Genomic DNA, 13,662 nt, shown 5'->3' on the forward strand with positions numbered 1-13,662 from the left:
GCCTGCCAGCCCATCAATGTCGCCTGCAAATCGGAGGTTGATGATGTTACGCGCTCCAATGCTGACTGTCTCACAGTGGTTTTCCAGGGCTTCGCTCGTGATGCGCTTTATGTAGATGTTGAAAAGCGTGGGTCACAGGAGGCAGCCTTGACGTTTTCCGACTGTTGTCTGGAACCAGTCCCCCACAGAACCTTGGGCAATTACTGCACTGATAGCCTTGGCGTACAGCTGCTTGATGCTATTGGTCAGCTTTTGACCTATGTTTTACATCTTATTGTGACCCACAATGCCTCATGCCACACTCTGTCAAAGGCCTTTTTGAAATCTATGAACACATGATATATGTCTTGTTGATGTTGTGAGTAATTTTCGCACAGAACCCTGAGATTTAATATTTGGTCTGTTGTGCTTCTTCCACTCAGGAACCCGGCCTGTTATTCAGCGATTATTTATTCTGCTTGTGGTTTCAATCTGTTCAAGATGATCTTCAGCATCACCTTACTAGCATGGCTGATCAAACAGATAATTCTGTAATTTTGGCACAGCTGGAGATCGCCATTTTGGGGGAGTGTTATAATCAGTGACTGGGTCCACTGTGTTAGCCATTCACCTGTCTGTCAGATCTTGTTGCCGATCTTTGTTAGTAGCTCTATCACACACACACACACACACGTCCCCCTTGATAATTTTAGCTGGAATGTTGTCTACTCCAACTGCATTCCCATTCTTCAGTGCTCTTATTGCTGATTCAACCTCTTCTTTGAGAATGGGGAAATCATCATTTTCGGAGTTTGGAACTTCAAGCACCTCTGGGTCTCCTGTGGATTGATGGTTGTAGAGTTCTTTGCAATATTCAGTTCATCTTTCTGCAATGCCACTCGCTTCTGTAAGGGATTTTCCATTTTCGTCTTGAATGATACTAACTCTAAGATACTTATAAATGTCTTTGTCACAACATGGACATTCGAGTTCTTAGACCATATTGTATTTTATTTATTATGTATTAAAAAGAATAGATTATTTTCTTCTATTTCATAGAAACATATTGATCAACATAATTAAGTACTAAGGTGTTGGTTGTGATAATGCTCGTTACTTTCATTGTTAGAAGAGTATGCGTTTAGGCTGGTCTAGTGCAAATGACCTTTCATCAATTTCTCAGTAATTTTAAAATAGAAGGAAATTTGATAAAGGAATGAAAACAATAGTATATCCAAATGTGTCTCCTCTGTTTCAAATAATTTCAAACAGGGCTTTTATCTTTAAATACCTTTTTAAAAAATATACGTTTAAATGTATCAATTTCTATTTAAAATTATTCGTATTCAGGAAAATTATCATTCTTGATAGTTTTGAGCATATCTGTACTTTCAAGACTGTTTGTGAAATGACATTATTTAGATATTACTGGACATGTGTCGCACCCTGAATCTCTGGAAAGAGTATATTGTGACCGAATGTTGTATTCAAGAGTTTTCATCCTCTCTTTTCGTGTTCCAATGGTGATTCACTTAAACAGCATAACTGAAGTGATAGAGCAACATCCCGGCCAATTTCATGTAAGACAAAATAAAGGCCATGCAAAAGCCTAAACTTTGAATATCTGATAGCCAAGCATATGGTTTGTCAGCAGTACAGGTGGTGCTACTATGTTATGATATCTCCATGACGCTACAATCCACTTATTCATGCAAACAGGACATCAGGAGATATTGTGCCATTCTTATTGCTGATATAAGCAAATACCATAGGAATATTAATCAATCATATTTTCTCCATCCCTCATATGTTCTACCTTACCTAAATCATTATTGCTAAATTAAATTAATATATGTTTCTTTTCCTTCAACGAAGACTATTACTGAAGTTTTGTTTTTACATGTAATTAAATCATCTCAGCAATAGGAGAGCACTTGGAGTATTTGACCACATACAGACAGTAAAATGACATACCACAGTCACACAAGCCTGAAAATTATGTCAAATTGACCAAGCAGGATATGGACGAGTTACTCCACTTCAGATTCATTTACTTCACAGGTTTAAGTCTGTGATGAATCTCTTTGTTTCCCTGCAAACCTACTAGCCGTAGGTATTCCAGAAATTTACGTTTGGGGATAATTGCCGTAGGTCATCCTCCATACAAACCAAACGAAACACATGTTCATTTGTCTTCTACAACATGAATCATCATCTTACCAATTAGCATCTGGGACATTGTCCATCACTACTTGTTTTGACTCTTTGTTCCCCTGGAACATATTTTTTTTAATCTCTATTTCATCTTTCATACAATGAATCCTCCCTTTTAATGGAAGAGTAAGTTAGTAGTCAAAAGTTTAAACGTACCGACCTCTACCTTTATTCGTGCAATGTTGCGATTGTGCTGATAATCTATGAGCCGCACTTGTGGATTTAGATAGCTCAAAGCGTGAGGCTTATATGGTTAGGGGCTTACTAGTTTGACATATTTGGTAATTGGTGCCTACGTATTCGTCATACTATTATATATGCTATAGCTTATCAACATGTATGTGCAACATCTTTGTTTTTCAGCCTAACCATTTCAAATCACTCAGAGGTGCCCTATTGCCCTATTAGAATGACCAGAGTGTTGCTCTAAAGTATTTGTCCTCTTGATGGTCCGGAATGACCTTTTACTCGCCCCTTTCTGTCCTTGCGCTCATGGTTTGCATACTGCAATTGGTCTTGAAGCGTTTATTGTGTGTGTATTTTATAACATTTTTTCCATATGTTTGATTTTGTCCTGATTTTGTCACAATAATTTTCATGCTTCCTCAAATAGTCCGCTCATTGGATAATGCGGTTTGCTAAGTTCAACATGTGATGGATACTATTTATATTATTATATCATTATGATGACGATGATCAATCAAATGACTGTTAAGATAATAGTGATGAAAGGGGATGACAGATTCTGTATTTTATTAATATTATTATTAGTAATAGTATTAGTCGTGGTACTCGTAGTACTAGTTGTGGTCATAAGAGTAGTAGTAGTAGTAGCTATATTAGTATTGGCAGCGGTGGTGGTATATGTGGGCTTTATCTATAACCGTCGCGTATAATATACTATATGAAATATTCGGATATAACTAAGTTATAAATATTTATAATATTTTCCAAACATACTAAATGTCTAAAAGCCATGATCTAGAAGTTTATTTGAGTAAATAACATGTAAAAATAATTTCCGGACACATATAATTAAATTGATGTTGATTGATCATATATTTGATTAAATTTTATTGATCTGACTTCCGAGTTTGTTTTTGTTTCCACAAACGTTTTCACAATCGTCTTTGGAACATATTCTCAAACTTGTTTTACTCAGAAATGGATTATTAACACAAGCCACCTAAATATAAAAATGATGATTCCGGATGCCCCAAGACCATTGCAAAGTACTTTTTAGCGGGTGTAATTAACTTGAGCACCTTTGGTTAGAACAGGAACCGACCAATCGAAATTTATATAGCTTACATGTAGTATATTTTAGAGGGTGTAGTTAACTTTAGAACCTTTGGTTAGAGCACGAACCGACCAATCGAAACTATATATTTGCTTCACGAAATGCTTTCGGTATATCAAACTGAATAGAAGAATTCCGAATCTGAGGTAAACTAGTATTGGTATTCCTTTTATGTATTTATGTGATTATCCGAATGAATAGTATATCATACACAATTTTCTTATTTCAATTGTCCAACATTCATGTTTTCTGCACTGAAAATGTTAAATTCAAGTTTGTGCCCGTTGTATGATATTTTGGCGCTGCAGCGTAATCTAAATGGGCAGGATCTGAGTTTTTGTTTTTTAGCTCTCTATTCTCTGGTATTTGTGTTCTTTTCTTTCTTGTGTATAAATGGACCTTTATATTTTGTCAGCATAATTTGTACCTAACTAATTATGAACAAAGCAGTATATAGTTTCTAGCTTTGTAGTATATATGTTATCTGTCAATGAATGTTTGTGTGATGAAGAAACTATAATCACTACTTTGGACGTTTACATGTATTTGTTTTTATTGAATGAATGATTGCAGCGAATGATGTCTGAGTAATTTATATACTGTGCATATTATATCTTCTCTTTGGCTTTATCATTTGTTGTTATATTAAGAGTCAAGTGTAAAACTGTAGCTGGCAGCTCATGACATGCTGATGAAGTTTCATTATGCTTTAGATTGTCTAGTGGATGAAAACCTTTTGTAACCTTATGAATCATCTTTGTATTTTGCACATAAATATAAGATATAATATCTTCAATATAGTCAGTAATTCTTTTTTTAAGCTGGTAAATTGCAATACCTTTCCTAACTTGTGAACCATACGATTATATAAAGTCATTCCACGATAGTCTTATAGCTCAGTGAGATCCTCTAATGATTATTGCGAGCCTCCTGTACAAAAGGGCCTATATATGCCTGTCTGTCACACGAAAAGTTATGATACGGTAAATCCGTTAATGACAGCAGATAAAAGTAAACACATCAAAGGTAAAGACTATGTATGTATGTATGTATGTATGTATGTATGTATGCATGTATGTATGTATGTATATGTATATATGTATGTGTGCATGTATATATGTATTTATGTATGCATGTGTGTATGTATGTATGTATGTATGTATGTATGTATGTATGTATGCATGTACGTACGTACGTACGTACGTACGTATGTATGTATGTATGTATGTATGTATGGATGTATGTAGGTAAGTACGTACGTACGTACGGATGTATGTATGTATGTATGTATGTATGTATGTATGCATGTACGTACGTACGTACGTATGTATGTATGTATGTATGTATGTATGTATGTATGTATGGATGGATGGATGGATGTAGGTAAGTACGTACGTACGTACGTACGTACGGATGTATGTATGTATGTATGTATGTATGTATGTATGTATGTATGTATGTATGTATGTATGTTGTTAGGAGTCTATACTCTTAAAATAAAAAACAGAAAAGATCGAAACACAAGGAGCTTAGTAAAATTTAACAAATATTTTTTTCCCTATAATTCAAACTGAAAATGAGATAAAAGAACTTATGGTATTGTAAATTAAATTCTAAAGTAATAAACAAATTACTGATACAAGTCCCTATAACTTAAAATACTGAACAAAATTCAGTAAAAGTCATGGGGAAATTCCAAAATTGAAGCCGATGACGTGTCTGTGTCAGCTATTAATGTTTTGATGTGTCAAACAGTCTTATGTTGAATCACAGAAATATAATTCAATGTTGGAAATCATTATAAATTCCAGTGAATATCTTTATCAAAGTATTTTATCAGAGACGTTTGTATTTCCGGAGAAAATAATCACTTGAATTCATTAATTTGAACAAAAAATATTCCAGCCCAAAATAAATAACAATACTAGTCACAACAGATAATACAACATGAAAGAGCTAGATAGTAAAGCATGAATGATCAAATCCCCACAATTACAACATTATATAGTTCTTTACTTTCACCTCATGACAAAATTAGCATATTCTAAACAAATCCATTTTCTAAATGAAAATGATATTCTAGAACGATTAAGATGTCTACAAAAACAAAACCATAGCCTATGTAAATTAACTTCCAAATATCTGACACAAATCAACATATTTGCTTCTTCTGTTAATAAAGATCCTAATAGTAAGCCCATAAACATAGAGAATAGTTTAGTCTTATATTAGTTGTTGCCATAAAATGAAATATAAAAAAATTAAAAAGTCAACCAGGTCAAGCAGAAGTGAACTCAATTTTGGACAAGGATAAGTCTAGCGTACAATGTTACATTACAATATCATGTGATGAAGTAAAAATACAATTTTAAACTAACAAACAGAAAAATTAAATTGAATATGCATTACACTTCCTCTCATAAAGGAAAAGAATGCTTTACGCAAGAAAGATTTAATTTTAGTATAAGTCAAATGTACATGTAGTAAAAAAGCACAATATCAAATCTTAAGAATGACACAAAGGATAGATGAAATAATATATTTCTATACGCGTTAAAGTGCATCTGCTATTAAATTGTCTTTTCCCTTGATGTGCCTGATGTCAAGATTATATTCCTGCATAAACAAACGCCACCTAAATAATCTCTGTTTATAGTTTAGGTAGTTACTTGTAAAAGAATAACAAAGCAAAATTATTATTCTAACATTAAAATTGGTACGGTTAACATATAACTGTAGTATTATTGACACATGCATATATGACTATAGGTGACCTCAGAACAATTTTATTGTTTATTTTCAATTTTTATACACAACCAATTTTATTTCATCCTCTATATAAATAAATTTACATCAACAGTACATTGAGTGTGAAGCTTTATATCACGTTAAATCATTTTCCTTATTGCCAGAATTAAAACATTGAGTTTCTATGCAGTAGTCAAGACCCAGAAAATTCACTTTAACTTAACCAATCACCGACCAATCATCATTGGTATTAGGTATGTATAAATAAAATAAAATACATGGAACTTATAATTTTTTGTACTGGGTTCAAGTGACCTGCCCAAGTAAAACCACAGAAAATGCCTATGCGGAATATACTTATTATCTATTGCGAGTTATGCGGATTATGAACTCTTGGACGGCATAGCTTCCTCTAAATGATGGCCATACCGCTAAGTTCCAACATGTCATTTTAAGTACTTGATATACACACCAAAAATAAACCTATTACAAGCTACGTCACTTATAATGTTCATGATATTTAAGGACACTGCCTTTCAGTCGAATAATAATATTTTTTAACTAAAGTATCTGAAAATGAAAGACTGAGGTACACGAGTTGTTCTTCACTTGCAAATCTTGAACAAAACATTCGGAGATTTACAATCAATATTGAATGAATGATTTGATCTTTTGTCATTCAATTTATAAAAAAAAATATGATTCAAAGTTAAATAAAAATCAGAACAATTTTAAAATTAATATGTTATTTTGTTGATAATTGTTTGAGGAGAATCCTAAAAATGGTCTATATTATGAAATAAACATTGTTGTGTTAGCCGTACAGAAGATGAATTAACAGTAGCAGCATAAAGAAACAATATTTTGTTTATCAGTTAAAGGTGTGAAAGGTTATGGAATCTTACAGACTGTGCACAAACTATAAATCTGACCTATAGAATCCTGTTTCATAAAGTTGACAAGTATTTCTCATTTTCTTTTCTTTACTCTTTCTTCAGTGATAAATATTTTACAATGGAAGAGGTAGTCCCTCATTCTGACGAAAGCATAGAAGGTGGAGTAACTCATTCTGACGTAAATGAAAAAGATGCGCAGGCAGTAGATGAAACTCAGCTAGGCAGGGCTAAAAAGAAAGATACTCTAGTGAAGCATGACCCTGATGACAGTAGTGCTCCATTTACAGAACTAAATATTAGCGATACTAAAGAACCTATAGAGCATGATGACACAACGACAAAAACTGATAACTCAGATCAGCTGACTGAGACAAGTGATGATTCCAGAAAAAGTGCTGAATCAAGGTGCATTATGACTGTCGACAGTACTGTAAAATACGTTAATAACGAGACTGAATTCATGAGTGATGAGATACCAGCTGAAACGTGTGGCAAACATCCGGGTAAATTACTGGAATATGTGTGCAACGATCACGGAGAAGTAATTTGCATGCGATGCAGAGACAAACATCATTCTAAGTGTCAAAGCAAGGGATATATTGAGGAACTTCAAAACGTATACAAAATGGAATGCAACGACTACTTGGAAAAAGGCGAGAAACACCTGGATGAAATAGAAGAAATGCTTGCTGAGAAACAAATTGGGTTCGATAATACCAAATTTTCTATTCAAGTTTGCAAAACAAAAATTCTTGAACTACACAAAACGTTTAGAGATAGCATTCAATTGAGCGAAGATCAACTAATGAAAATGTTGTCAGAGATAGGTCCCAAGCTAGAAAGGGAGCATTTAACCGATGTAGATACTCTGGATCGTACGAAGAAAGAGCTTAATGATTTGATCAGCAAAATTAGTGCTTCGAAACGACAATCTACAGCCAGTTCCGTCGTAGCTGCGTTTGAGGGTCGGAGGTTGATTAAAAAGCACAAGGAAGCTCTAATGGATGCAAAAAACAAAGGCTCAGTTGTCGTTCTCTTTGAAGAAGACCCATCTGTTGGTCCATTCTTGAAATCTTTCAACCGTGCTGGTAATATTACAGAAAAAATATCAACAGAGAGCATATACGATAATGACGGTAAAAGCGATGAAGTACAACGATTAGAAAATTTCACTTTGAAAAAAATCTCTAATTCTTGCAATATTTTGGCGATGCCAGACAATCGAATACTTGTCTCAGATGAAACAAACGGATCAATTTACTGTTTTGCTGCAGATGGCGGTCTTCTCTTCGATACCGACAATATCAAATCACCGCTAGGATTATGCCATATGATGTGGAATTTTGTTGTTGTAGTTAATAAAGAAGGGATGATACCTATGGAAGTGCAAGATAGGGGATTTGCCATAAAGGAAAAATTTTCAAGTGATGCATTTTGTGCGATTTCCTTCCGCAGTGGTCATTTTGTTCTTTGTGCTGAAAACACTGTCCATGTCAAGAACATTCTTGGACATACGATAAAGGAAATTCCAGATGGTAGGGGATATTTTTGCAAGCCATTTTTTTATCAGGCAAAGGCAGCATCATTTGACGACGAAAGCGACAGTAAGTTCTATGTCACAGATGGACGACAGAGAAAGGTTTTCTGCATAACAATAGATGGAAAACAAATTTGGAGTTATAGTGTTAGAAATAGTTCCCCAGGAGAAATAACATGTCGAAGATACATATTTGTTTTGTGCAGGGATACGAGTCGAATCCTTCAGCTTGAAAAAAGTGGAAACTTACTTACCAGTTATGATACGGAGTACCAAAATCCATGCGGCATGTTCGTAGATCACAATATGACAATGTATCTATTGGAGACAAAAGAAACATCTACTAAAATTATAAAAAGGGATATAAAATAATGGTATCATTATTAGCTACTTGATACAAATACAAGCTTGTAAGCTTTCAACTAAGAGTATTGATTTTATCATTCAGGTGATTATAATTTCGGTCCTTTCAGGGTCTATTAACCAACGTACAATGAACTGTAGGACTAATATGTGTCATTATATGCTATAATTGTACAAGCGGGAGTACGATGTAGCAAACCTAAACCCTGGACATGTTTGGAAAATGTAGCAGGAACCTGAACAGTTTCTTTAAGATATTTGTGTATTTTACCCAAGAGTGTATCGTATGATATATTTGGTATAGTGACAACCAAGGATAAAAGTTTCTTTCGTAAATCATAATTCCGACCACACTGTATATACACCTGGTATCGATTGTCTGATTTTTAATCTTCATGTGATAATTAGTGTGGTTTATTCAAGAAATAAATCTACAATTTTAACGGATTCATTTCTCTGGTTAGTCAACAAATGTGAAGAGATGGAAATAAATCAGATGAGGTGACTACGAAGTTGACATTATGATTACACATATTTGCTGTACAGGTAAAAATAGCCCTTTGGCCACCAAATAAGACATTTTTTCAGTACGTGTTTACAATAATGCCAATGATCGTTGGAAAGTCGCTACGGTTTTATTTAAAAGTTGTTGTGGTTTCATGCTTCGAAAACGATGTACAGTCAAAATTCAACCATGCCAGAACAAATAATCTGTAATTGTCGTCTCATATATAAAATTGGAATTATCTTGACTTTAGAGCAGAAACTAAGTTTAAAAAAAGCGAACACTCAGGATTAGCTTCACATTTAGTCTCCAACTGTGTTGAATTATTTGTATTCTATAGACGTAGTAGAGATGGCAAATACGGAAGTATGAAAACAAAACTTAATACAATGTCACCAACATTGTAAATAAATATATATTTAACAATAACATCTCAACTTTACAAAACCAGTCAAGTCTCATTATATGAGCACTTTACAAAATAAATATTAAAAGACAAGTATATCCTTTAAATTTAGTACATGATCATAAAGTTCACAAACAACACTCCCCATAACATTATAATTATAATTTTAATTCAGTAAAATGAATAATGTCCTTTATTTGTTCGACCATTTAATATCACACTTAAGTCTTCATTTACTGTACAATTCAAAAAAATTAAGCCTTTTCTCAATTAATTATTATGATAATTGTAATCGTAGACCCTCTCACAAGACACTAAGAGGGTGGATCATACGTAGCTAAATATATTTCTTTCAAGTTGAATGTAATGGTATTGCTTTCAGTTTAATATACGCGTTATATATATGTGATTTTTTCGAACAGCGAGGAGTGGATATCCTACTAAAAGACCAGCCAGCACACCTTATTGAAGACTCAAGGAAAGTGCTCTATCTGAGCATAAAAGGCAACGCCAAGGAAGTCTGGGCAAAGCCAATCATGAACAGTGTTTGCTGGCGGCTTTCGAAGTCGAGGCACATCTGGAAAACTTCAGTGCGATAAACATAGCTACATATATAGATATATATCTATGTATATCGCACTGAAGTTTTCCACACGGCTGGTCTTTTAGTAGGATATCCGCTCCTCACTATTCGAACAGATCAAAGATAAAAGTAACCAGCGAAGCTCTGATGGAAATTAGGCTGGTGTTTCTCTTTCCTTTGTGAGCATGATTTATCTGGTTGACCTTGACGTAGTCCCTTAGACTGTTTTTCTTGATGCCTGGTCTTTGCTGGGATGAATGTAGCAATAAAGGTATTTATTGTTGCTGCTGTGGCAGTAGTCAACACTGTCATAGGTCCATTTGCTGCTTTTTCTGCTGTCGTGTTTTTGTTTCAGTACTTCCTATTATTACTGTCGCCGCTGATGATGATAATAATGACTATGATGATCATGATGTTGTTGTTGGTGCTGCAATTAATGCTGCAAATATTTGGTGCTTCTTATGTTACTTTACCTTACTCTCTGTTGCCTCTGCGTTTTAAATTCCTAAATCTGGATCAACCCTCTACCGCCGCTCTGGCTGGTTAGAATCTATATCTCGAGGCGATGGGGTTTGCTTTCCAGTTACAATAACTGGATTTGCGGGAGTCAGTGTAAGTCTCGGAGTTCGAGATAATGTCTTTAGATGGATCTCTGGAGGGGAAAATAACGGCGGTTGTAGTTATTATGCTTGCGCTCTCCCCTCTACCGTTGTTCTCCCTCTCGGTCGAGGCCTCGCTCTTCTTGGGGTGCTACTTCTCCGATTCGTGTTGTTGGCATTTTCTTCCCAGATAAGCAGAAAGGCCATTATTCTTCCTTGCGCCCTAAGGCTCCACCCTAACGCATCTCTGATTATATTTCCTCTACCTGCTCCTCGTTCCTCTGATAGGCAAAGAAAATAACAAGACTGTCCTCCTTCCTTCCTTTCCTCCTTAAATTAACATCGTCTTCTTCCAAATAAGACATGGCGACCGGTTATTTACAGCACAGCCTTTTCTTCAGTTTACCGCACGAGAGGGAATTAGATCCTCACCCTCATGAGATTTATTGCAAGTACCGCTCTCTACTTGTTCTCCGTGACCAGCCGAGCAAGGGAAGAAAACGAGGACAAGGGAGTCATGCATTTCTTATTCGTGTATATTTATTTTTGACCCCCTTTTCAAAAGACAAAATTTAGTCGTCTTCTCGGAATTTAGAACATACTGACTATGTGCATTACTCTGTTACAGTAGACATAGCTAACCATACAGAGATCTGATAATTGGTAAGATATTACTATTTACTATTGTCATGACTGTTAATCTAGAGATTTAAATACATTACTTTAGTGTGTCACATTGTGCGGCCGGACCTGATGGTTCGGGGCATTTATGTGACCTAACGTTTGGGACCAAATTTGTTACGCTTTCACCAATCTCTTCATATACAAATGATTATATAATTATTCTAATTCATTTGCACTGTGCAAAGGAGGATAGCAGGGGTTGATTATTTGGACTTTATCACATCATAATTCATAATTTGGGATCCTATGTAACCTATTTGATCCTAGTTATAACTGCCACTTCATGTGGCCGGGTATGACGACCCTGGTTTTTGGACCGACATATATATAAATATATCTTATTAGGGTATTGTATTCTTAGGTGTTTGTATTTAATAACAAATATTGCCAAGTTGGGTCTAGTGGGTTATGGCCAGTTGTCCTGATGTTAATAATTTTGTTTCCCTAAAGAAGAAAAGCTGAAGAGGGAATAGTATTTTAGGCAATAATGTCGAGTAATCTATTCGTGAGACATGTTACCATATACATAATATCTAAACAATGCTTTCTTTTATATAATGTGTTGTATTGTCATATTACATTGCCTATTCACACATTAAGCTTAATAAACTTTGGACTTAATACTACTACCATTGCCATTACACAGTGCTCCGTTGTTGTGTTAAGGGGTATCTTTCATCATTACATTGCTTAGATGTTTGTAATATTGAATTTTCTGGCCTGTTATAATTAACATTAACCGTAATATTCAGTGTCTATTCTAGCTGTCAGACGTACACAAGGCAGGAAGTTCCATCTCAACTAATGATGGATCTGAGTCCGCGCAATGGTGAAAACAGATCTTAATCGACTTGAATTCCCTCCTCCTACATTATCCGTTTCGTCCTCCCTGGCCCTTTCTCAAGGTCCAGCAGTGCATGGTGACATACTGCAGGATTAGACACATTTGTGACAAGTATATTGGGTATGATGAATAATCAGCAATTTATGGGAACTGGTATTGGCGAATAAATGAACAAATTTCATACTTTTTCTTTCTTTTCTTATCTCCGAAAAAAATTCAGTATGTTGACATAGGTCAGATTCTTATTTTTACAACATGACATCTACAATTCAGGATATGAACTAAGCGAATCTTTTTTCTTCTGATTTTCCTGGACCATTTTTCTTTGTGTTGAGTAGTGTTGACATTCGTTGAAAACATGATTTAGATCTTCTAATTTTGGGTAATGTGGACAGTTAGTTCCACAGACGAGATTGTTTGGGAGGTAAGTTCCAAACCTAAGATGTGCCTCACGTACATACCCTGGAATTTAGCCATCTTTTCAAACCGGATTGGAATATTATTCATGTATAATATTAAGGGATCCCTTTTGGTTTGGTTTCTGGAGAGAAAAGAACCCTGATTCTCTTGTTTGGTGATATCGTAAAACCCCACATGTCACTCCGTTATCCTCTCCTGTTTAAGCCTCCTTTAAGTTCACTTATAACGGTTTCGCTAGACGGATTGCCTACTTTCTAGATAACGCTGTCATAAGCGAACTGAGAGAAGTCTATTTTGTCATGTTCAATAAATTGATCCAAATCATTAATCATAATGATGAAAAGTGTTGGGCTTACTATACTTTCTTGTGCTGTTCCATTTTCCAGACTGAATGTTTCGGAGCAATCATTGCAACATCTGGTTTTGATTTTGCGGTTAGTTAGGAAGTTCGATATCCATTTGTGAATGTGGCCTGATAACCCCATAGTTTTAAGCTTTGCGATAAGACCCTTTCTCCAAATCAGATAAGATGTTTTCACATTCTTCATCAATTGCTGCTCTAATAGAAAAACTATACGTTACCA

General features: G+C 34.9%; 1 protein-coding gene across 3 annotated transcripts in view; it reads left to right on the top strand.

Moving 5' to 3' along the window:
• Positions 1 to 12,837, top strand: part of LOC149782779 (uncharacterized) — a 63,025-nt gene extending 50,188 nt beyond the window's left edge. For all 3 annotated transcript variants that reach the window (XM_089934279.1, XM_089934280.1, XM_089934278.1), the window contains one exon: positions 7,240 to 12,837. In XM_089934279.1, the coding sequence (XP_089790405.1) occupies positions 7,256 to 9,046 (1,791 nt within the window). In that variant the 5' untranslated portion in view covers positions 7,240 to 7,255 and the 3' untranslated portion in view covers positions 9,047 to 12,837. The remainder of the gene's footprint in view (positions 1 to 7,239) is intronic.
• Positions 12,838 to 13,662: the final 825 nt, after the last annotated feature.

This window comes from Sinohyriopsis cumingii, chromosome 15 (assembly GCF_028554795.1).
Source record: "Sinohyriopsis cumingii isolate HCF-2022 chromosome 15, ASM2855479v2, whole genome shotgun sequence".
NCBI lineage: Eukaryota > Metazoa > Mollusca > Bivalvia > Unionida > Unionidae > Sinohyriopsis > Sinohyriopsis cumingii.